The 27,101-nt window shown below is 43.0% G+C and overlaps 1 protein-coding gene across 1 annotated transcript; it reads left to right on the forward strand.

The window, feature by feature from the left end:
* Positions 1-760: 760 nt before the first annotated feature.
* On the forward strand, positions 761-26,040 carry LOC134575554 (glutathione S-transferase P 1-like). The gene is made up of 7 exons (XM_063434851.1): positions 761-920; positions 6,603-6,638; positions 18,803-18,909; positions 21,414-21,501; positions 21,653-21,756; positions 21,839-21,946; positions 25,245-26,040. Coding segments are annotated over exons 1-7 (633 nt in total). The 5' UTR covers positions 761-919; the 3' UTR covers positions 25,434-26,040.
* Positions 26,041-27,101: the final 1,061 nt, after the last annotated feature.

Consider the following 27,101-nt stretch of genomic DNA (forward strand, 5'->3'; position numbering starts at 1 on the left):
CCCTTAAGGACAGAGCTTCGGAAGCTTGTCTTTCACTTTATGACAACGGCATTTTTTGCTGTTTGCATTCAACTGCAATTTGCATTTGACTAATTTATTGCACCGACGCATATTATATACCGTTTTTTAAAGGACAGAAAGGACTTTAATTTGATGTAACATATATATATATGCTTATTTATTATAAAAAAATACAGAAAAAGTTTTTTTTTACAGTTTTTGCAATAATAATGTGTGCACAATTAGTGCAGGTTAAGGAAAGTAATTAAAAATAAATTCATTTAGTTGTTCTGATTTACAGAATATATAATGTGTCTGTGATTTTAAATTTTTTTTGGTAGTTACAGCAGGGGCCAATAGTTCTTATCTGCTGTCTCATTCTATGTTTCTAAAGACATTTAACATTTGGTTATGGTGCTTTAGCTTGAGCTTTAGCTTGAGCTGCCCTTTTAACATTAACTGCACATACTTTGAGTCTGCGAGGGTTCCCTTAATATGTATTTTTGTATATTTCAAATAAATGAGTGTTAAAAACTTTATGAAGGGTCAGCATATACTACATATCCACAGTATCCATCGCCATTGTGTGTTTATAGTTCTAAAACGAACATTTCTGCACTCTGCTGATCGAGCCATGTGTGTTCCACAAATCTACAGATTACTCTGTCATAACTGAAAATGTTAATATGGCATTTTATAAGCGGATTCTTGTAAACTCGACATTATCTCTTTCACACCATAGCTCTCGGCTTTCCCTCCTGGGCTCTCCCAATCATCCACATTTTGTCTGCAGTGTGTAACTGGTGGGCGTGGTGACGTGCAACATATCCGCTCACGCCACCTTGTCTATAAATCAGAAGGTCTTTGCAGTGGATTTCACTTTTTGTGTCAAATAAGGGGTGTCGCAGCAGAGAGAACAAGTAAGGCTTTGTTTGATATTTGTTTGCGAAGGTGTTCGTTTTAAACTTGGGGTTGGGAGGGTCGTCTTTACACCTATCATGGTTTAGCATAGAATATTTAGCAATACTAGGTGATTTTCTAATGATTTTGTGAAGCTCGTTTTAAAAAAAAAAAAACAGCGATTTAAACTTCACATGCTGCATTGTGCATTTTTTGCATGCTTTTCTGGTAAACGAGACTTTAGGAGATTCTGGTAAAGTGTGTGTGTGTGTGTGTATATACACCACACATTTTTAGTAAAGTAACCTGAGCCTGATGAGCATTTAGAATCTACAAAATTGATACTGTACCACATATTCTGATATATGGAATAGTGTACTTGTGCAAGTGAAAACAACCCCAATAGACTTGTTTACAGTAACAGTGAATGGGTTAAGGGAGTATGAGTTACAGTAGATTGCGTGCAAGCAGTTGTACAATGTCTTCTGTAGTAACCAAATTAAGTCAAGCCCGTTTGTTACTAATTGGCATGTAAGCTATTTTAAAGGTTATGTATTAAAGTTAGACGTGAAAATGCTTTTACACTTTAAGGCCAGAGTAGCTGACTTGAACATTTACAGTTTGTGTATTTTGAAATTTGTTTTCGATTCCTTTAGAGTTCACTTTAGTAAATATCCCTGCAGATAATTCTTTTGACATATATACATTTAAAATGTTGACTTTACAATTGCATGTAACTGACAAGTAGGTTTCTGCTTTAAAGCGACATTGTTCCTGTCAGGGAACTTTGCATGATTTGTGCTGTCCTATATGTAAAAATGAGAAACTCCTCCCTACCGTCAGTATCCTTCAACCATATACATGCAATTTTGGTCAGAATGTGTTTGAAAACTGACCGTTTCCATGGTCTTCCCTGCTTCTGTAATGCAAAGTGTTTGAGCTTTGATTGACCATTAAATGGACACTACAGTTGAAATTATTCCAATCCTCGTTATTTGTTTAGTTTTTAGTTTTTTTTTTTTTTTACTAATAATGCCATACTGGGCATTATTTAATAGGCCCCCCTCCCAGCGCAACTTTCTACACTCCCCTTCTGACATCAATGCCGCGTCATGTCCACTCACAGGATTCTTACTTGGTCTTGTGAATTTAGGCATGACCGTTTGATCCTGCATGTGATTTACCGATTGTCCAAAACACATGATAGTTTCTTTATGTACACTTGTGATTTTTTTTTTTTATCGCTGGATTTTGTTTAAACAGGCACTATAATCAACACTCCTACAGCAGGTTATTTTAGAGTAGGGGGTCTTCAAGCAATGGTACACATGCCAACCATGGCACTTGAGGTCCTTTGCACGGCATACTAGCCTGCCAGACCCAAATAGGCTAAAGAAATGAGGATCTACCCTAGTGCTGCCCTATCAAGGGGCCAATTGGGACTTCACATATCTGCTAGTTGAAACCAAACATTCGGTATTAGCCCCTAATTTACTTACTGCAGCACTTTGATAATGTTATCTCAGATGAACCGGAATCCGCACTGGAGGAAATCAGCCCTTGATCTATACCCGGCCAGTTTGGCTCCAACTAGACTCCAGGGAAACCCCAACACAGTCAGACATACTCACATCTGCAGAAGAAGCCCCCCACCTGCAGATAATATGAACAACCCACACACAACCTCCATAAACATACCACTGACAACCCCACAAGCAGTCTCCACACACAAAACATATCACCCACATGTAATCCCCCAAGAAGCCCCTATATACATTTCACATACCCACAAATATAACCCTACAGCACCCACACATAACATAAACCGAATACTGCAACATACACACGTTCGGTTTAAAAAAACTAAAATTAGAACTGGCACACAGACTTTAGTCTTGTTTTACCACAGTGCTACTAAAAGGTTGAACACCCCTGTAGAGGTTATAGTGACATTTGCAGTTTTAGGTTTTATAAATGTTGCAAAGTTTTAAGAGTAAACATGAAGGCAGTAAACTAGCCTTGTTTACATGCTAATTGCTAACTTAGTGGAACTTTGGCCTTCATTTATATTGCAACTCTTTTCCAAATGTCTCCATAACCTCGCAAACAACCAGTAATGCATTTCTCTTGTCTGACGTGCAAGACACGCATGCATACTTGCAAAACCATTAAAGGGATACTCTAAACACCAAATCTGTTTTAGCTTAGAGGGTCACTAAAGCATTAGCGCTTCCTACCAAGCATGTCAAACTTGCGGCCCACCTGCCCTTGGGCTGCTTTGTGCTGTGGCTGCAACCAGCCACAAGACGGGTGCCCTGCTACGGCTGATCGCGTGCTTCAGCTGCCAATGTAGAGCAGGCCAGACACTCTCCCTTCCATCCTGCTCGCAGTGCCAGTGGAGTGTCTGTCCTGCTTGTACAGAGAAGAGCTGGAACTTAAGAACAGACGGTCCATCTTAAGATAGGGGAAGAGGGGTTTAGGGGAACTTTCTGTGTACTGTGTTGAATAGGTAGTGGGGGTGCAGTGTATTAATTTGGGTCAAGGTAGCTGGACTGAAACATTGGTTATATGCAAATGCACTTAAAATAAGTTCGCTCTTTTGTTTAGTTTGAAGCCCTAAAAGCGCAAGGTAACTTTTATTTTTATATATATATATATATATATATTCAAAAATTCCTGCACTCCACCCAAACCAAAACAATGTAATGCCCGGTGCTAAATCCAAACATGGAAATATAAAGCTAAGTGAAAACGGAAAGCACTCCAAGGACTTCTTAAAAAATAACTTTTATTCGGTCAAAATAAAACGGTCAACGTTTCAGCCCGATATACTCAGGCTTTCCTCAGGACACCCTGAGGAAAGCCTGAGTATATCGGGCTGAAACGTTGACCGTTTTATTTTGACCGAATAAAAGTTATTTTTTAAGAAGTCCTTGGAGTGCTTTCCGTTTTCACTTAGCTTTATATATATATATATATACTGTAATTTTCTAAATAAACCTAAGTTTCTATAAAAATTAGATTTTTTTTAAAAAAATTTTTTTGTGGCCCACATAAACTTAAGCCTTGTTTATTTTGTCCGTGTTAGACTTTAAGTTTAACATGCTTGCTTTACACTGTTACTCCAGATGGTAAAAATCTAGTGAAAATAACTGAATTGGCAATTATCATATTTACCAAATCTGAAATCTCACCTAGAGAACTTACAGCAAATAATGATTCACTCTGTGTGAATTAAACCCGGTGCTTTTGCATCTAAGTCTACAAAGTAGAGGATTCATAAAGCCTCACTTTATCTACAGAGATTGCCATGACTACTAGGAATTTTGTCCAGATGCCTGGGTGTTTGCCAGCCTCCTTGGGGTCCTCCCGAGGTGGACTGCTGTTATCGATGGAGCTGTAATCTTTCTACTTTTTGCTTTGTCTCCAGAGCAAGAATAACAGGAAGATGAATGCAGCCTCACTGAACCCCAGGGAAACTATCCACTCCATCTCTCCCAAAGTTAGGAAGGCTGAGTGGATGTAAACGGAATTAAAACAAATAATTTGTGTATATGTTTAGGTGACCTGCTATCCGATTGCATTCGGAAAGGTGTTTATTTTATTTATTTATTTATTTTTTTAAACTCTTTCCCACTCTGTTCCGGTTTTGCAGTTTGATTATATTGACCAATCTAATTCTTTCCCAAAAAGCATTAGGAGGTTAATGTGTGTGGCGAAACCAACCTCGCCACTGGGCCCTGGAGAAGCCTGTTTGCTAGCCTCCTACCTACTGACTATGGCCCCTGGGTTATTTGGGGCATATTGTACTGTATATTGCTGCTACTGGCCTTTTTAACAGCATCTATGGACATATTGGGACTTTTGGGACTACTGTCCCTTTAAGACTGTGCTACATATTCTAGTGTACTGCCTGTAATATTATATGTGTATTTGTGTGTTAAGTTAACCTGGGATATGTATGCAGCATTCATCTGATTGTTCGGTAGAATCACTCCATTCATTATATTGAGTGAAACTACCGAACAACCAGACCACCCAGGAATAAGTGTGCCTCCAATTACAGTTTGCAACAATGTTGCAAACGGGTAATTGGCAATCAGTGTAATGTATTCTTTGTCCTCTGGGTGGCCGCCATTCGGGAAACAAACACGTGGCGGCGGCCATCTTAAACTACCGAACAGCGGTGTTTTGCCGTCGAGTGTCTGGAACTAAAATCGGACACTTGACTAGGCAAACACCGCTGAGACCTCCATACTTCCAGAAATTCGTATAAAAACTACCGAATGGCCCGCCATTCGGTAGAAAGAACCCCTCAAACAAGGGAATTCATTCAAACCCTCTCCAGGCTCTATAACACAGGCAATTCGCCTGTTTTCATTCCCTTGTTTGTGACCGACCGCAGGGCCAAAATGCATGGAACTGTTTTCGGATACTTTACCCATGCGGTCGGTCAAATATTTGGAACCCCATATCTCCCGAACCATTCATCCGAATGACTTGAATTTTGGATATGTTGTCCCCCTGAATAAGGGCTACCCAGCGATGCTGGATTTAAAGGTGTACCCCCGGGTTTTGGGGTACATCCAGAACTTGGCTGAAAAGGTGTACCGGATAATTGGGTTTAATGTTATCTGAGGGGAGGGGATGTGTGGGCTGAACCATGTATGTGATTGGATATTTTATGCCTCCCCCTGGGTGTGGACTGTATGTGTATTATTGTAATAAAAGCCGGGCTGGATGAGCCAGTCCAGAGTTCCTGTTTTACCCTCAAAGTGATGTGTCGTCTCATTATTGGGGGGAAGGATTTATTGCATGCTGTTCCAGTTGACTGCTAGGAGTACAAGCCTATTCGTATGGTTCCTATTCAATGGTCTACAGCATTCATATGCTTGGGAGAATTTAAAAGGTTTCTCGGATTCGGTGATTGTGGTGTCTGCCAGAGTGCTTGGAGTCCTCAGGAAGCACTAGGAGCATCCTTTAACGGAGGTACCAAGTCGGGGTGCCAGGTGGTCCGTTACAATGTGCATGCTCAGCCACATGCTGCACAAATCAGAATCTCCTCATAGAGATGCATTAGATAAGCACATCTCTATGGGGAAATATTCAGCACCTCCATGCTGGGCGTGAAGACTCTGAATGTAGTTGCTGCACACAGTGCAATACTGGACTAGAAAACTCCTCTAGTGGCCATCTGTTGCGTTTGGCGTCTTTGCAAATTATTCAAAAACCACAGAAATTGACAGAGCCACTTTTAGCTAAGACTTTGGGAAGAATTTAGGTTTGGGCATCGTTTTAGGGTTGTCTTTTTCAGATAAATATAGCTGCGGTTCTCTTGTATTGCAGTCATTGTAAAACAGGTTTCAACTAGAGATCAATTTGCAAATGGCAAAGATCTATTCCGTGCAATGTGGTTTCATTTTGATTGATCATAAACCTCCCAAAATTTTACTGTTAAGGTAATTGAACTGAATGAAAGTAATTGAAATTTCTAGAGCAAATTTGGCATTTGTTGAATAGACCTCAATGTGCTAAAATGTTTTTGGCATGTTGTTCTTCTTCTTTTGAGGGTTTCTAATATCAGACTTTTATTAAATGTTGTGCAGCGGAAGTGGGTTACTAAGCAGTAAAATGTAGATCAAAGTGAATTGCGACTTCTGTGTTATTTCACCTCAGGATAATTTCTAACTTTACTTTTGCAGTGCCAGAATACACAATTGTATACTTCAATGTCAGAGGTGAGTAGAAAATACTTTTCCACTTTAACTGTTTCTAAAATCGGTTTATAATGGTTTTGTCCTAGCAGACTTATGCATTGAATTTAAAGGTACCTCAGTATTTTATAAATATATGTGGGTCATGTAAATGCCAAATTTTGTCTTGATGGACAACACTAGGTTGAATGGCTGAATTCCAAATGGGATGGCAATTTTCATGTTTCCTAAACCCAATCAAATTTGCATTGTTAAGCCTGATCCATTCTGTGTAAACTTTAAAATGCTTTTTGCATCTGAAAAAAGTGTACAGCCAACAGGCATCTCAGTGTTATTAAATTTAACATCTGGGCAGTTATTGGAACTGTAAATTTAATTAGTATACTGGATGGGGTCTTAAATTCAAATATGGTTTATGGACAAGTCACTGTCCACACCCCTGCCTCGAGAAATGACCACCGGGTGTGGGCTCTAAAATAAAACCTAGGGAAGGCGCATCTGACTGCAGAATGTCTGATTGACTAAACAAAAAATTGGTAGTGGTGGTAGGGGATGGTCCAGGTGCAAGGCTAAAGGTCAGGGTTGTGCAGTCAGTCATGCAGCATGAATCAACTATTGGGTTACTGAAGTAGGAGACAGTAAAATTGTTCTGTCTGACTAAAAGTAGCATATATGCTGATGCGTATAGGTTGACCCCCGAAAATTACAATTGTTACTGGTTAATTTTGGGAGTCATCTACATGTTTGCTAGGCGACTCCCAAAATTTTGGAAGCCTTTTAGGTGTGTTTTTTCTGATAAAGGTTCATCTAGCATCGAAACTGCAGTCTTGCTCACTAGCTTTTCTTTCCTTTTTCTCACTTTCACTTGCCCCCCCAACACACTAATCCTCCTGAAAAGCTCAAAACAAATCTATTGCCAACTGGCCCCCCTTGAACCAAGCACACAAGATTCGCCAATAAGCGCGGATAGCACAGCTGCATGTCACCACGACGAACTGCGGCTCTCCTGCGTGCCCAATACACAGACGAGTGATCCAGCAACCAAGCAGTCCACCTACACAAGAAAAACATTTTCATTATTAACAGAAATAACCACCCCCCAACCAATACCTAAACTAAATGGCTGGGCCTCACACATGACCTGAATCTTTGATTCCCATCACCCCATCTTGTTTGGACTGGATCATCCCCTAGACCAGGGATAGGCAACCTTCGGCTCTGCAGATGTTTTGGACTACACCTCCCATGATGCTTTGCCAGCATTATGGGGGATGTAGTCCACAACATCTGGAGAGCCGAAGGTTGCCTATCCCTGCCCTAGACCTAGCCTAGATGCCTGTCAGCTCGAAACCTGAACAAGTGTGTACTGAACTGCAACGGAACCAAACCCATGCGCCCCAAGGCGCTAAAGACCTTACGGAACCGAAACTTCGACAATGAAGAACCATTGGCAGCCAACAAAAAGTAACCGCCTATCCCACACGGACTGACTGAAAAGCCAACATACAATACACCGGGTACGCCACTAACTCCAGTACAGAAAAGTGGAACCGCAGAACTGTTTCCAATGTCGGTTATGGACTGGCAGAAACCAATTACATCCTGATACTGCCAAATCACCACATCAGCAGCAACCGTTCGGGTGATTATGGTTTATGAACGACTCCCTCATCCGAAACAACCCAACGAGAGCCCAACTAAACGCCACCGAAAACCACACAACTCCTTACCACGAAAAACAAGCACTAAGAAGTGCACCCAGCAAAACTTTGCAGATTACAAAAGCTACCGGTCGGCGTGAATCTTGCAACTACCTCCCTCTCAGAAATCCTTTAATAGCCTGACGCACAAGTAAAGGTTTAGTCAACTCCTCCACACCATTAAGCTTAAACAGAAAAAAAGTCATTATGCACATTCTCAAACTGGGACGCCCTATCAACAAGAACCGCCAAAGGAACCACAACAAGTGTTGTGGACGTCGCCAATGACCCAATCTACCACACATCTCTGGCCATAGCAAATCATCCTCCTGCACGCACTGGGCCACCTCCCGAAACCTGCAACAAGGGACCCCCCAAAGCCAATGCCACCACAAATGGAAAATTCCCGAACGACAGAATGTGAGAGTAAGTTGGACATCCACTTATCCGGCCACATTCCCGCACTCCACTGGCCAACTAAATACGCCAAAAACTCCATACTCCGCTCAACCCTATCCGTGATTTTTCCAAAGTACGCACATGAGATGGAATACTCCATTGACCGACATACAGCAACAAAATATTGTCCCTCAACAGCCCAGCAATTGGTGACAATCCGTATGAATGATCAATGACCAACCAGCCGCTTCCACATGAGCCCTGGATATGGACTCTCCCTTGCCCGTGCGCCAAACCAACTCGACCGTCCAGTCATATAATGCATACAACACAGAGCACAGGGCTTTGTCAATATTCACTACGGATCTCTGCCGATACGATGATGCCCGAAAGGTAACAATCCTGCCATCCGTCCCAACTGCCTTCCTTAGGCAGTTCATGCATGTCGGCAGGAAATATACCTACTGATTCCAAAGGCTACGAATAACCACCTGATCCCGGAATGGAGTTAACCTTTGTAAATCCGTTCCTGAAAAAAGATGTTAGAGGATGCACCCAAATCACGGCAAAAAAGACCGCAAATTATGGACATTTAAAGAGGAAACCGATGTACACAATATAACGGCAACTGAGGAAGCCTCTAAACGAGGCGAAACGCGTTTTGCACCTTATGAACTTTACTAAAGGACTTGCCTACAAACTGTAAGGTTTTTATTTGATTGTGCACTTTATGATAAAGCACTTTTAAAACTTACCATTGAGAGGATATTATATTGCTTAAGATCTATCAGCATAAAGAAGGAAATTTGAGCCACATTCATTGGCTCTATGTTTGTGAGTGCTATTTCACTAACTATTTGCACTTTATTATTTAAGATTAGCAATATTGCACTATTTTCTGTCTCTTTAGATTTTATTTTCAGGACGATACCTGTCCAAGAATTAATTTAGAATCAAAATAAGAAAGATACTCCAGACGAACGGTAACAGTTCGTGCAAATGGTCAATGTTAAAGTGCCGTTCGAATTGTCGAGCGGTGTTTGTGCCATCTGGTGTCCGATTTGAGTTCCAAGAACTCAACGACAAAACACTGCTGAACTCTTTCGACTGAATTAAAATGGTCGCCGCCATCACGTGTTCGAATGTTCGTATGATGGGTACTTCGGCTGTATCCAAAGTGCCACTTCAAAGGTGTAGAACTGTTCCAATATAACTTAAATGGGCAGAACCAGTGCCTTAAAACCCAATATGCCCAAATAGTGCTTTTTAAAGAGCCATAGATCCCAGGGGCCATAGTCACAGGGCAAGAGGCTGGCAAGCAGGCCTCTCCAAATCCTAGTGACTAAGGTGCTTTAGTCACACCAACCGGTCCCTTTCCTTGCCCCTCAGAGCTAGGCGCCCAAACCCAACTAAAATCCACACTTACTCGCACCTACACACCAAGACTCTAAATTGACTTTAAACCATCAGATTCCCAGAATTATGAATTTCTACAAATTCGCCCTTCAATATTTGCTCTTTCACCTCCGGCTTCAAATGGCAGCCCAAAGAACCCGCAAACGAAACATGGACATTCTGACAAGCGGCAACAGGAATGCCTCCCAATAGCAACGCCCACTCCGCTACTGCTTTTGTGGCAATCTACCCGGATTACGCCATGAGTCTCACCTGCAGTGCTAATGGCCGCCACCAATGTCCCCTGTGTGCCAACCCCTGAACCCACACCTGACTAAATGAATCCTTCCTCCACGTACCCGCACTCAATGAATCAAGAAAAGCTTTTAAACACTCAATCTCTCCTGAGTGGTGCAAAATGGGACTCACCATCCGAACCCCGTATAGCTGCGAGACCTGGGGTTGCCTCCTTAACTCCGCCATCTACGAACCGTGGTGAAGCCAAAGCAAATCTTGATCTGGGGCCCTATCCGCCCCGTAACTGCACGATCAGGCGACCTGTGAAAAGATGACATCCTGGGTAGACCATCACCAGAACACTCAGCGAGTCTAGCCTTGACCTGCCGATCCTGCATCTGACGTCCTGACCTTTACGGTCATAGTTGGCCTGTGAAGAGCCCTGCGCCTGACTGACTGGGGAGCCTCCTTCAATAGACCTAGAAGCATTCCTCCTGTGACTAACACTCCTAACCATTGAGCCGGAGTGCCTCCCATCCTGGCTAGGTAAGCCGTAACGCACTCTCTCCTGGATATCGTTTGGGGATCACCTGCTGTTGCTACCCAGCCTGCTACGTCAATGGCTCCTGGAGCGATGGCGCAATCTTTGCCGGCCAGCCTATAGACAGAGGAACCTGGCATCCCTATCCTGAGTGCGGCATGGCCTGCCCACCCGTGGAAGGTCACACACAGGGACCATTCAAAGTCATAGGGGACGTTTCCTACTGTGTGTCTGAAACTCTTCCTCCCCATCCCTGGAGCCTCCCAAAGGTGATGTGCTGTCCCTGCTGACAAAGTCCCTTGTGGCTGCAGCACCCCCATCAGATCCTGGCTGGGTGAGGTGGCCCCCCAACCTCCCCTCTGCTGAACCCTAACAGGACCACTGCTAGGCCCAGAGGCCGACTCACCCAGCACTCCTGAGCCTGCATCCTGCTGCTGAACCATCCTGGCAGCACCCCCTGGGATAATGTGGGCCTGCCCCAGCCGAAGTCCGTGCTGTCTTGCCAACCGCTGTCAGGCGTGGCGTTGCGTTGTCATGGCCACAGTACCTGGCCGGCTCCTGCGGCCGCAATGGAACTGACACCTTCCAAAATCGCCTCTATATCACGATCTGCAATCACATTTTGCTGTGATTTCTACGATCACTTACATGGTTACATAGCTGAAAAGAGACTTGCGTCCAAGTTCAGCCTTCCTCACACTTTTTGCTGTTGATCCAAAAGAAGGCAAAAAAAGTTTGAAGCACTTCCAATTTTGCAACAAACTAGGAAACAAAAATCCTTCTTGACCCCAGAATGGCAGTCAGATTAATCCTTGGATCAAGCAGCTATTACCCTACATTGAAAAGTTATATCCTTGAATATTCTGGTTTTTGCAAGTATGCATCTATTTGCTGTTTGAACATCTGTATGGACTCTGATAAAACCACTTCTTCAGACAGAGAATTCCACATCCGAAATCTTTCTTCCAGTCTAAACGCATGACCTCGTGTCCTATGTAAAGTCCGGTTTGTGAATAGATTTCCACACAATGGTTTGTATTGGGCCCCGAATATATTTGTATAATATCATATCCCTTCTCAGGTAATGTTTTTCTAAACTAAATAGGTTTAAATTTGTTAACCTTTCTTCATAGCTGATATATTCCATTCCTTTTATTAATTTTGTAGCCCACCTCTAGTGCACATTTTCTAGTGCCATAATATCCTTCTTTAGAACAGGTGCCCAAAATTGCAGTGTATTCAATATGTGGTCTTACCAGTGATTTATAAAGAGGCAAAATGATATTCTCATCCTGAGAATGAATGCCCTTTTTCATGCATGACAATACCCTACTGGCCTTAGCCACTGCGGATTGACATTGCAAATTTTTGCATAGTTTGTTGTCTATAACAATCCCCAAGTCCTTTTCGTGTGTTATCCCTAATTCGCTTCCATTAAGGGTATACTTTGCTTGTGCATTCTTTATGCTGAAGTGCATAACTTTGCATTTTTCAACATTAAATTTCATCTGCCATTTGAGTGCCCAGTCTATCTAAATTACTCTGCAGCAAGGTAATATCTTGCTCACATTGTATTACTTTACAGTTTTGTGTCATCTGCAAACACTGAAACATGACTTTCAATGCTTTTTTCAAGATAATTTATAAAAATGTTAAATAGAAGGTCCCAGAACAGAACCCTTAGGAACACCACTTGCCACCTCTGTCCAGGTTGAAAATGTACCATTAACAACAACTCTGTACTCTATATTTAAGCCAATGTTCTACCCAAGAACAAGCATTTTCATCTAGACTGATTTCCTTGAGTTTGAACACTAATCTATTGTGTGGAACTGTATCAAATGCCTTGGCAAAATCCAAATGGATCACATCCACAGCAACACACTGATCTATACTACTTCTTTGTAGAATGCAATCAAGACCTGTGCTTCATAAAACCATGCAGATTTTTGCTGATAATGTTCTTCTCAAGGCATTCTCGAATATTGTAATAAACGTTGACTCCCAAGTTGGAGTACACTTGGAATTAATGTTAACATTAACCCCTTAAGACCGGAGGGCGTACAAATACTTTTTTTTTTTTTTTAAGTGGCTCTAAACGCCGCCGGGCGTAATTGTACGCCCTCCGGTTGTTGTTTTTTTTTTTTTTTTTTTTTTTTTTTACACTTACCCAGTCTCTGGTGATCGCGGTTGGTGAGACTCCCAGGGAGCCCCCCGTGGCACATCTGCCCTCTTCAGCCCCCCCGGGCCATGTGAGAGTGAGGTCCTTGCGAGGACATCACATGGCAGGCATAGCTGGCTGCAGCAATGCCAGCAGGGGGACTAATTGTAATGACAGTCCCCCTGCTGTCTGGAAATAAAATAAATTAATATAAGTGTAAATAAATATATATATATATATATCAATCACACACACAGTCTAGGTGTATTTTACTATATATTATAAAAAATAATTAAGAAATAATTAAATATATAGATGAGTGTTATTTCGTTATAACTATATTGTGATATTAATATATATTTATCAAAATACACGTAGAATGAAATAATATATATATATATATATATATATATACACAAATATTAAAAAAAATTATGTGTGTATATACATATATTAATTCTACACATATATTTATGTAATATTTTTACAAAATTAGGTATCCTAATTAATTACAATTAGCGGGACCTGCCTGACAACCCATGCTGAAACTATAGGGAATTAAATTTGCTATCACTATATTTAACCCTATAACTTTCCAAGACACCATAAAACCTGTACATGGGGGGGTACTGTTTTACTCGGGAGACTTCACTGAACACAAATATTAGTGTTTCAAACAGTAAAATGTATTACAACGATGATATCGCCAGTAAAAGTGACATTTTTTGCATTTTTCACGCACAAACAGTACTTACACGGACGATATTATTGCTGCAATACTTTTTTACTGTTTTGAAACACAAATATTTGTGTTCAGCAAAGTCTCCCGAGTACAACAGTACCCCTCATGTACAGGTTTTATGGTGTTTCAAAAGTTAGTGTCAAATATAAGGCTTGTTTCATTTTTTTCACATTAAAATGTACAATAAACTTGTACATTTTGTGAATTATCAACATGACATACCTTCTCTGTTCTGAGCTTGCCCCAGCCCCCCTTATACTGAGCTAAAGCCCATATCCTTTCTGTCCTATCTCCATTTTTTTTTTAGATTGCTATTACCCTCTTCCTCCCCCCCAAACCTACTAGTTTAAAATCTCATCCAACCTTCTAGACATCCTATCCCCCAGCACCGCAGACCATCTTCTGTTTAGGTGCAACCCATTACTGCTTATTAAGGTTGTACCCAAGCGCAAAGTTGGCCCGGTGCTATAAAAACCCCAAACCCTCCTTCCTGCACAAAGACTTCAGCCACGCATTGACCTCTCTAATCTCCCGCTGCCTTTCCACTGTAGCGCGTGGCATAGGTAATATCTCAGAGAATACTACATTGGAGGTCCTTTTCTTAAGTTTGCTACCGAATTCCCTTAAATCATTCTTTAGGATCTTCCTCTTTGTCATTGGTACCAACATGGACCATGACTGCTGGGTCATCCCCAGCCCCTCCCTATAATCCATCCACTCTGTCAGCAACATGCCGGACCCGAGCACCCGGGAGACAGCGAACCTTCTGGTTGAGCCGATCAGAGCGGCAGATTGCCCTATCTAATCTCCTAATGATAGTCCCCTACCACGACAACCTGTCTAGCCTTCCTTACATTTTCATCCCACCTGTACTAGAGGGGCTGTTCCCTCGGCTGTTAGAAGTAACTGCTTCCTCATATACAGCTACTCCTTAGCTAATGCTCCAACATCTTCACTCAAAAGGGCAAACCTGGCTTCCGGTCTGACTGCCAAAGCGAATGGTCGCATGCGTTTGGAGCTCCGCACTACAAAGCCGACAAACACCCCAATTTTCTGTTACCCAGACCGGACCAACAGGGCCTGACAGCTCTCCCGGGAACTCTAAACCCAGATGGGGAAAAAAACAAAAAAAGCGAGGCAAGAAGCGCCCCGAATGGGCATGAACATAGGAGAGATGTGGCGGCAGGCGCGTGGAGCTCAAGAGCCAGGGATGGCGGCCATTACTGGGGACTGCTCAGACCTCTCGGACGACTTTTCATGTGGAACCGATGAGGTATACCTACCAGCTCCAGCGCTTCCCACGCCGCGGATCCCAACAACACAGCCGGACTCCGCTCCGGTGACGGGCGCACTCCTGAAAGAACTGCTAGCAGAGTTGCAAAAGAACCTCCAGGCAGACATGGCCACGCTGCGCCAAGAATTTAAAGGCCTGACCGGCAGAATAGGGGCCCTGGAGACCACCTCACTCTCATCCAAACAGCAGATCACTACCCTCCAACAGGAGGTTCGAGACCTGCGACAACTGCACGGCTCATACGAAAGGCGCTTCGCAACCTTGGAAGACTCCTGCCGTCGGAACAACATAAAGGTCAGGGGGGTCCCCGACAACGTACCTGAAGCGGAGCTCCCGCACGTGGTAAGGCGACTACTCACGGCCCTGCTCACACCAAAATTGTCCAAATCACTAGAGAGAGGGCATATTCAGGGTACCCAAACCTGCCCAGGCACCAACCTCAGCCACGAGGGACTTAATCGTCAAGCTCGTTAGAGGGAGAGACAAGGCAACCCTCCTAAATGCACTGCGTGGCAACTCACCTTACTCTTTCGAAGGCATGGACTTGACATTCTATGCGGATCTGAGCTACAGCACCTTAGCATGGCGCCGGGAGATGCGACCGCTTACCACCCTCCTACAGAAGCACAACCTCAGCTACAGATGGCGCCCCTCACGCGCCCTGTCAGTCACTCACGGGACTGCAACTCACATCATCCCAGACCTCCGGGAAGCCGATACAGTCCTGCAGCAATTGGGCATTCCCCAACACCTCCTTACCATCGAAGCACCGAAGACAGTACAGCGACCAACCCAGAGCTGGAACCCGGAAACCGCGACGGAATTTGTACCCAGACGGGCCACCCAGAGCTCACAGGACAGAGCCAAGACCTGACTTTTTGAGTGTCAGCCTATCACAGGCCCAGTGCGGGACTCAATCACTCCGGAGGCCCGATCCACACAAGGCCCATAGATCCACACGTTGAGTATTTATCGCTCATTCACCCCCCCCCCCCCCCAAAATACCGCTATGCGACAGAAGCAAAGAGGACTCCAGACCCATAATACAATGGGTTGTTTTGTGATATTTTGTGTTTTGATTTCTCCTGTTGCATGTTTATTTCCCCTAGTATGCACTATATATTTATGTATGTTGTCTCCACCGTAGGTATGCCACATTGCTCCCACACACTACACCCCTCTAGAACAACCAGAGGGCCCCACACGAGAGGCATCTGGCGCCCACTCACCCGGCAGCCTTATATGACTGACACTGCGAAAGGCACACAATCTGACTACACGAGACCACAATGCACACACTACTGGCAACCTCGACCCTGCACAACACCCTGCTCAATGGCATACACACAAAGAAATTGCTCAAAGTGCAATGTTCTGTTTATCTGTCTCCATCTGCTATGTGCACCTAGCAGCAGGGACTTGGCAGGGTAGCCGGGCCCAATGGCTTTGTCAGCCACGAGTCACTACTTTTTCCTACCAATTATTTACGCCGCGACTTCCACACACCTCGGCTGTTATAATTTTTATTTTATTTTTCTCATTTACGACGGCACAGGGTAACGCAAGGGGAGATCCACTGCATATGCAGTCAACTGACAGAATACCAAGGGGGTCAAGCAAGATGTGCGGCTTACCGCTTATTTTCTGCCTCGACTATGCTGTACAGGCTCATCAGAATGCTGCTTAACAGCTACGCACTAGCGAGCCGATCCATTTAACTACTTATTGATTCTGCATATTTACTTAGCCCAATATGATATATTGGTATACGAGTATACCCATCTGGTACCTCAGTAACCTGTAGTACTATAATGCTGCCTACCTAAGATCAAACCGTCACTTTTATCAGATCGTTAAAATGCTAAGCTGTTCTCACTTTCTCACCTACTAACCTCCGCTCTTATCAGCATGTTCCTATAATATATAAAATGTGCACTGCCTCTATGCTATGACATTGTTCACGTCTGTTATTATTAAACATGGTATCGCTGTTGTGGCGTACCCTGCTGTACAATACTATTTGCACAATAAAATAAAGAATTTAAAAAAAAAAGGGCAAACCTGCTGGGTTGCACTAAATCAGGACTAGCTAGCCCTTTCCTTGTCCCACTGTCACCCAGCTACATGCCTGTTCCCCATCTGTCTTATCTCCTCCCTCTCCACTACCTGTCCCCACTAAACTCTGCTCAGTGAGCAGCAGACTCCTCTCAAGATTGTCGATCTCCCTCAATGTTGCAATTTGCTTCGAGATCTTCAATCTGCGCTTCCAGAAAAGCCACTCGCACACAAGTCGGAGGTATGGACCCTGGACGGGTAAATCCAGGCATGCATACATGCAGCAAGATGTGCATTGAGTCAAAACCAGCAATCTTGCTAACACTAATTTCCCCAGATACAGGACAGTAAAACTATTACATTGTTAGTTTAAACCCCTTTGGTTTTCTAACTCCTACTTAAAAGTGTCTCCTTAATAGTTTACAAACTGTTCAATCATTTCTCCTGGCTTCTGCATGCATGTAAAAAATATGTGCCTTTCATATGTGACATTCCTTTTAGGTATGCAATATTCTTCAAATTTATCCATTATTGGGATTAATTTTATATCATCATCTTCTTCTGAAAACAGTTATTGTACACTTCCAGTGCTTCTTTGCCCTCTACATACAGGGATGGGTATTTAATTATTCTCACTTTTTCTGTCAGCATCAATTGCAGAGAGAGAATTCAAATCTTTGTTTAAATCTCCTCCAATTTTCAGCAACATTCCCAGTTAACAGAATTATTTTTTTTTTTTTGGTGGTTGCAGAGTTTCCATGTTGTCCTACCTTGATTTTTGCAGACTTTAGTCGTCTCTCAGCAACATGACTGCTTGTTGGAAATCTCTTCAGCAGACTTTCAGCACACCAAACTCTGGAGTAATCCTCTCCCTTCAACCCTGCTCTTCTGACCCCATGTTGTGCTTCCTGTGGTTCTTATAGAATAATCAATGCTGACACTCACTTCATATGAACAGTATTACTTCCACAAGTAACAAAACGGCTAAGTGAGGATTAAATTAAGATAGGCCCCTGATCTAAAATGGCCACTTTATATACCCCACACTAAACCCCTCCTATGCCTGTCTCCTAGCCATGTCCCATTCCACTTAGCTGCAATTTTGTGATTGTCTTATCTACATGGTTCATGCCCAGGACGCTGGTACTGTCCGCTGATTCTTTTTCACCAGACCTGCTGGTCAAGTAAAAAAGCTGTTTGAGTATATTTGGATGTGTAGCAGGATGAACAAGACTTGCTTTCAAGCAGAAAGGGTGGGATTATGTGAAACTATTTTGGTTTGTCTTCAAAAATTAATTTAAACAAGCTTCACTCTAACTAAAAATTCAACCCTCAATCAAGAATATAGAGTAGTGTAAAAAAACAATCTTCAGTGACTGGAAGGGGACTTAAAGGTGTATCTGAACATCATCACCACTTCACGGTTTTGAAGTGATCATGGTTTTTAAGAGATCTATGTGCATTCTGAGATTTGATGTTGCTGCCAGAAGTGTAACTCTGTCTCCAGCAGCTTTCTTTAGCTAATCGGGGGACTTTAACAAAGATTTAATCATTGGCTTAGGTTTTTAGGCCTGGAAAGCAGTCTTACTAATTCGACATATTTGCAAGTGTATTGTGTCCATCCCCCTATTTGGGAAAAGTAACATGACCTTTGATTTTGCCAGGTCGTTGTGAAGCAGCACGAATACTTCTAGCTGACCAAGGTTTCGAATGGAAGGAAGAAATTGTGACGTTTGACACCTGGCTGCAAGGAGATCTGAAAGCTAAAGCGGTATGGTTGTTTTTAAAGAGCGCATGTAGAAGGGTCAAATCTACTCAACTTTTCTAAAGAAAAACGAAGATGTACAGTTGTACCCCTTAAGGACACGGCTATAGAAGCTGGACATACACTTAGGGACACAAGCAATCTTTGCGCTTTTTTGCGGTTTGTGTCCAATTGCAATTTGCATATTTTATTGTACAAACACATTATATACAGGTCATCTTTTTATTTTATTTTTTTTTAAGAGGACAGAGGGCTTTAATTTTATGTGATGTATACATATAAATTCTCATTTATTATAAAAAAAGTAAAATAATGGGAAATACTTTTCTATGCTAAATATTGGAGTGTCACTATTCTGTGAAGCTACAATGCACTTTTGGAGACCAGGGTTTCAGTTTCAATTGATGGACTTTTTATAGATGGATTTGATACTCCTAAGTCTGTTTTTTTTTTTTATTATTTTTTTTTTTTTTTGTGGCATTGTAGCCGTTTGATTGCTTAGCCCCACAATGGTTGGGGGAAAGAGACACTCCAGGGTATATTATATGGTGTAAATTGTACCTTAACATGCCACAATTTGTTTTCACCAATTTGTCAAATTATGTGGTGAGAAAATGGCATCTTTACATAAATGTTGAAATTTTGCTGGGTATTTCGTACATTTGATATGTGCCACTGTCATAAAATCCCCCAAATTATGCTTGGTTACCTCTTCTGAGTAAAACCATATGCCCAATGTATGACACTCTGTCATTCCCTAACCGTAAATTCCCCAATTTCCCCATTAACTTCTACTCACCCTAGCTAAATATTTTACAAATAGCTGAGGGTTTAAAAAAAAAAAAAATCAGTTCAGTGAAGTACTGTAATCTGTATTTTCATCACTGTAGACCATGATACAATGGCATAGAAGTTGTTACATTTTATTAGAAAGGGTTCTGAGCCAACACCTTTTTTTCAGCATTGACAAGCAGATCAGCACTGATCTGTCTCCCTGCTCTACACCGCTTACACAGAGGTGTGGGGAGGCAAATCAAATTTCACTGTTGCATTTGTGATTGATCTGACTGCAGGTCCGAGCAATCACATGGGCTGGATCAGTGAGATTGCCTGCTTCAGTCTGCCTTGGGCACAGAGGCAGACTGCAGAGCATTAACCCCACGATCTGGGGTTAATTTTTACGAATTATACAGAAATTTTCCATCCTGTGTCCTTAAGGGGTTCAAGAAGGGAAATTAGCAGATTTTGTTGACTAGAAGGAAGGAATGAGGAATAAATGTATCTGGAAGGGACAGTTCTTTAACCCCTTCCTGATAATGGACATACCAGGTACGTCTGACAAAAAACTGGCAATAACAATCGCCGACGTACCTGGTACGTCCATTAGTAAATCACCAATTACCTTATTGCTGGCAATCCGCCGCCGGCGATCACAATCCTGGGGTCTTCCCGAAAAGCTCTCCTGGGCCATGTTATCACGGGGGGGATCTGGCTTGTGCAGTGCCTGCAGGGGGCCTACCTGAGCTCTCAGGCAGTCCCCCCTAATGTTTGTATAAAAGTTTTAAAAAGAGGGCGTGGCTAGCTGAGATTCAGAGCAGACGTGCATGTGTTGCTCCAGCTCCATACACCGAAAAAAGAGGCCTTATTGGCAAAAATAGAACCTCGGAAAAGAACCCAGAGACACCTTACTGCCCCCAAACTGTAATGGGGCGCAAACCTAAAACGCTCGCACAGAGTGTAAATCACTCTGATAGCAGACTCTCTCCTTTGACAGGCCACAGGCCTGCAACAAAATGGGCCGATCAGGCAACATGGCTCAAGCGATTCCATAGACTGAGGATTTGCCACAAACTGCCAGTAGAGTGTACCTGCGAGCATACTCTGACGCTTCTCCCTCCACGAAGGGGGACATCAAACTCCTCCAGGACCTACAAGCAGTGTGGAGGGCAGACCTGGCGGGGGTGCTGGTGGAAGTTGACGGGCAGCGGGATCCAGAGAGGAAACCCGAGGGCGTACAAGTAGACGCCTGCAAGATTAGTCTACCTGGACTTACCATTCTCAGTCCTGCTGTCCAGATGCAGGTTCCTACCAGTCACCAGGCTCCTGAGAGAACACCGCATCAGGTACCGATGGGGAGTCTTGGGAACCCTAGGAGGATGAGGTCCATGTCCTATCAGCCTCTGAGGACCCAGCAGACTTTCTGCAGCAACTCCAGCTGCCCCAACACAACAGAGGGCCGGAATCCGGGGACCCCCGGCGACCAAGTTGACAAGTTACCCTAGCTCTGGGGCGATGGAATACAGATACTCCCAGGCTGCAGAACCCCCCCATAAGACTGCCCATGCCAATGGTCTCTGAGGGCCTCCACACAGCAGTGATACAATCTGGATTATAACATAGAAAAATGTATTACTATGAAAATCTGTGTTCTATGATCCCCCTTCCAAAAGTGATCTGATGTACATTCTTAGCACTCACATATTTGCTTAAGTATACTTGTTCCTTTTCAGGTGTTTGGGCAACTTCCAGGATTTAAAGATGGTGATCTCACCTTGTATCAGTCCAATGCTATTCTGCGCCATCTTGCAAGGAAGCATGGTAAACTTTCTGTCGTGCAGTCGTTTTTCTTCCCATTCCCCACATCCTTGTCGTGGTGTTTTTTGATGCTCTGCATGTTATATATATATATTTTTTTTTTTTCTCTTGTAAGGACACCTGGATTTAATTTTCTTTTTGTTTGCTTTTCTAGGTTTATATGGGAAGGAGCCTAATGATCAATCCTGTATAGATATGATGAATGATGGGGTAGAAGATCTCAGGATAAAATATTTGCAGCTAATTTATAAGAATTATGTGAGTGATTCAGTAAACTGACATTTTTGAAAATTTCTTATTTTCTGACAATTTTAACTTTTTTTCTTTAACTTTGTTACAGGAACAAGGAAAGGATGACTACATTAAGAATTTATCTGCTGATTTCAAGCACTTTGAAAGTTTCTTGAGTCAGAATAATAATGGAAAAGGCTTTCTTGTAGGCAACGAGGTATGGTTTGGTCAATGAGGACTGCACAAACGTAAATTTGTTTGTAAACCTCAAATCCTATGTACTCTTAACATGATTCATATAAATTATTCTCAACACTTTAAATACTCAGCAACATTTGTAAGATCACTATTTTTAGGATGGCATGGACCAAAGTTTAATCCTCATCAATTCTCCTTCAAGATTAAATCCATGCACACACCTTGAAAACCCAGGTATCAAAGGTTACCTGGGGCTCCTCTTTGTCAGCTAGCACCATATTTAGTGTACCCAGAATGACAGATGAGTCATATACAACACTTTAAATCCGCTCAACTGAGTGGTTATTTTTTTTAAAAATTTTTTTTAATTCTTTATTTTTCTTGTGCATTCAGTTACAACATGCTTGCAGTGCCACGACGGCATGTACAAGCTATTCAATGTCATACAATGTCATGGCAGGATAGACAGCACATTTTAAATGTATATGATATAACGTCAGTGAAACCTTTTAACGTGATGGTGTACACAATATTTGGGGATTACGCAGAAATAACTTTAAAGGAACACTATAGCGTTAGGAATGAAAATCTGTAATTTTAGTAGAAGATGACAGTGGGTTACATGTAAGGTTAGCATGGAGCTCCTCTAATAGGTATTAAACAGTAGCTTGAACTAAATAATAAGTATTAAACAGTAGTTGAACCAGGTGGGTGGATATAAATATCAGGAGAGAAACTATCTGGTGAGACCGTTATAGTCTAACACGTTTTTCTGCTCGACCCATTTTTAAACTGCAGTATGTTATGTTAAGTACATGTGTCTGCACAATTGGGTTACGCTTGGGAGAAATCATGCTGAGTGTCTACTTTAGTTAGAGAGGTAAACTATTCTAGGTACATAGCTGTGGGAATGCGATATAGACTGCTCACAAGGCAAAAAAGATTCAATGTGGGGAACTATCGGGTACAACAAAGGTCCTCCAAACATGTAGTTGTCCAGGTTTAGACATGCAAGCGTTGGAGTTCTGCGTAGTAGGAGGCCTATCAAGAGTTACCACATTGTGTGCCCAGGCACGGACCATGAGGGGCATGACAGGTCAGTCTCTGGAGGGTCAGCCGAAGTCTAGTCTGGGAGTAGCGGGTACCTGCCTGTAGTTTCCATTGGTGAGTCTCTCCAGTTGCCCATCTGTACCCTGTGCTTGCTTGGATGCATCCCTCAGGTAGGGGATTAGGTTCTTGCCGGTTCCCATAAGTCGCTGCACTTTGATTGCATGAGCGGGTGAGGGTTGCTTTGTCTTGTGCGGGGTAGTAGCCGCTGGTGATTGTCTCCGCTTGTGTGTCCCAGCCGACGGGAGAGGGCGTCGTTTTCGGCGCCATGTTTTGGCGCGCTTAATCTTGGTGGGCGAGCTGGTCGGACAGGAGCGCTGAGGTGGTGTCTTAGGCGATTTCGTGACCAGTGCGTGGGTAGTCGTCGCTCATATAGTTTCTCCCAGAATGCTGCAAATGTGGCCTCTAACCGCACCAGGATGTCTGTCTCCTGTGTGGTCTCGAGTAGCCTGCTTGTGTTCTCCGCAATATTGGAGTAGGCTTGCCTCTGTTGGGGCTGCTGCCCCAGCCTCCAGGGGGGCCCACCTGGGACCGGGATGACCCCCACCGGTCCATAGGGGGGAGTGGGGGGGAACGAGGGCCCTCTGTCAGGATTAAAGCCTTTGTAGGCGGCGGGAGAGCGGCCGTCTCCCCCGCGCCGATCATGCTGGTAGGCCTCGGAGCATTTTGGTGGATCCCGGTTATTGTGCCACATGTCCGGTAGCTCCTGGTGCTGCGGATCCGTTAAGTGTGTTTTTGAGGTGATTGTGGTACCGTGTGGGCTCGCAGCACCGGAGATCCGCCTGTGGGAACTGGAGCACCTCTTTTCTGCGACCTCTCGGCTTAGCGGTCAGGCCCCGCCCCAACTGAGTGTTCATGTCTGTGGACCCTGATGAGGTCTCCCTGTATCCCCTCTGCTAACCATGTGATCCACAAGGACAGCATGAAATACCTGCAACATTCGAGAGATCTCTCTCACTGCAATAACTCTGTACACAATGCTCTACTGTGTAAGCTGGGAATTCCCACTCCAGAGGTCAGTACAGACATCAGGAGAGGGAATGATTACGTTGGGTGTACTGTTAGAGCATTTTGTTGGTATATAATTAGTGTTGGTATCAAAACATTAATTTAGATCTTAGACAAAGCATTTAACAATCATAGATACTAGAATACTTTTTTTTTTTTTTTTTTTTTTTTAATAAATAAGTTGCCCTTGGTATGTGAAAATTAGAAGCTAAACATGTGGGGTTTTGTCCTAATTTTAATGGAGTAGGGATGTGAGTTGATAGCAAAGGTGCAAATTTAGAGAAGTCGTGAAGATAATTCACAGGTGCTAGTACGAACAGAGGATAGGCAAAGCGTGGGTGGTACATGCTTGTGTTGGTGAAGATGGATAGAGCATGTTATGAAGAGATTTAGAAGAGGATCATAGTTTGAAATTGAACCCTATATCTTATGGAAAGCCAATACAAGGACTGACAGAGGGTGGAGGTACGGAAGTTACGCATTCCCACTACGGTCTATAATGAATGTTGTAGCAAGGCTTAAGACAAGTTTGAAGCATATTGCAGTAGCCAGGGCTAGCAGCATGGACTTGCACCTTAGTTGCCTCTAGTGTTTGGTAGAGGTGGATGTAAGTTATGTTAATATGGTAGCAAGAAGCTCTGTTTTCCATAGAATGCATTTACAGAAGAGCGCTGCCATCCAGTTATAAACACAAGAGTGGCAGTTGGAGACTCCATTAAAGAGGAACAGAGAAAGATCACAAGACATATTTGCATGTAATCGGCATAGACGTGATGTTGTAAGCCAAAGGAACTGATTAGCTTACCAAGGAAGGCAGTATAAATGAATAATCTTGATGGCCCATGGTCAGAATCTTGGGGAACACAGAGGGGTTGCAAAGGAGAAGAACCAGAAAAGGGAACATTGAAAAGGCGTTGGGAGATTTAGGAAAAGTAACAGTAAAGCCGTCTTGTAGACTGACATGCAAAATATGTAAAAACACGTCATGGTAAATTGCCATGAAGTGTTTTTTGCTCACTCAAATATGGCCGAAACTTAAACCTGTCTCGATACAGCTATTGGAGAAAGATCCTGAATCTGAAAAAATATGCAGAGAATATAGATTATATTTGGTAATTTATAATAACTTTACCAGTACTGCACCAATATGGCCAATATCTTTCCTTCACAGACGTACTTTTTTTTTTTTCTTGTTTTCTCAGATTTCATTTGCAGATTATAACCTTCTGGATCTTCTCCGCAATCATCTTGTATTGGCTCCTGGGTGTCTTGCAGAATTTCCGCTTCTCAGTGCATATGTTGAACGTATCTCTTCTCGGCCCAGAATTCAGGCCTTCCTGTCTAGTGACGCCCACAAGAATCGCCCCATTAATGGAAACGGCAAACAGTAATTAAAAAAAATTCCAGAAAGATCAAGGCACACCGAGCCACGACAGGAATGCCGTCTACCGCCAACCCCACACAGAGGAAACCCCCATTTTCCTTTTTTTTTCCCTCCCTCCCCACCTCCCCCTCTCTCACTCTCCACGATCTTTCCTCCCTCATCCCCACCCACACAACACCCCTTAACACCACCGCCGCACGCCCTACGGCCTGCAGCCACACTGCACAACTTAACTCCGCCCTTGGAGCCCCAAAGGCAAAGGACCCACACGAGGACGCAACTCGACAGACCACGTAGCAAGACAACACGACCTACGACCCTTCTAGAGACCCTAGGAAACCTTAGACCGACTAGTCCACAACCAGACCGACTAGACAGACACACACAACACCAAGAGATCACAGGAGCAGAACATACCACACCCCCCCCTCAACCGAATGACCCCGTGACTATACGACCCAGTTTACCCCCACCCGTTACAAAATGAAACAGATGCACAGCCAAATACATGTCGGACACGTTCTAAACTCTGTATCCTCTGCAAACATAAACTTGTAACAATATTGTTATCAAAAATGCAAAGCAAACCACTGTGAACGATGTACCCACATGTTAAACGCTTGTTTGTATTCTCTATGTATCAATAAAATAAAGAATTGAAGAAAAAAATTCCAGAAAGATTAGAACCCTGGTCTAATTAGCCTGAGTGCTTCCCTATACAATTCTTTTTTTGGTAAAGGTCTGTTTGGGCACCAGAGCAAATTTTATTAAAATATATAAATAAATATTTAACCCCTTAAGGACGAGTGACTGACTAGGTCCGTCACTCAGGGGAATGTGTTAATGACGAGTGACAGACCTCATCCGTCACGCGTTAAAATTAACCTCAGATCGCCGCGATCGTGGGGTTAATGGTGCTCCGGTCTGCCTCTGTATTAGAGGCAGACCGGGAGCACCGGATCGGGCTGTCCCAGTACAGGTGCCCGCTCTGACAGCATGTCAGAGCGGGCATATGTGCTCTGTATACTCGCCTCCGCCTCCCTCTACTTCCTGGTTCTGTGTGAAGTGCAGGGAGACTGATCTTCAGTGATCCTGCCCCCTGGTGAAAAAAAACATAGTAAAATTAAAATCCCACCCCCACTTTACCCATTTTAATAAAAAATTAACCCCTTCCCTGCCAATTGATCACTGACTACAGTGATCAATTGGCAGGGATTGCATTTTACTATGATCTGATTTTTTTTTTTTTTTTAACCCTCAGGGGTTAAATTTATTTAATTTAAATATTTAAAAATTCTAAATCTAGCTAGCTGGGGAGAGTGGAAGTTAGTGGGGAATTGGGGGATTTAGTGTTAGGCTAACTAGGGGTTAAAGTTTTAAAATAAGCTTTAAAAAGTTAAAAAAAGTTTTAATAACGTTTAAGTAAAAAATTAAACACCCCCCTTTACCCAGTCCAAATAAAAATTAACCCCTTCCCTGCCAGTCGATCACTGCCTACAGTGATCAAAATACAGATCACAGTATTATACTGTGATCTAATTTTTATTTTTTTTAACCCCTGACTATTAACTTATTTTTTTTTTTTTTAACCCTCAGGGATTAAATTTATTTAACTAATTTAAATATTGTATAATTATTTTGCTAGCTGGGGTGGGTGGGAGTTATGGGAAATTTA

Source organism: Pelobates fuscus, chromosome 10, assembly GCF_036172605.1.
Source record: "Pelobates fuscus isolate aPelFus1 chromosome 10, aPelFus1.pri, whole genome shotgun sequence".
Taxonomy (NCBI): domain Eukaryota; kingdom Metazoa; phylum Chordata; class Amphibia; order Anura; family Pelobatidae; genus Pelobates; species Pelobates fuscus.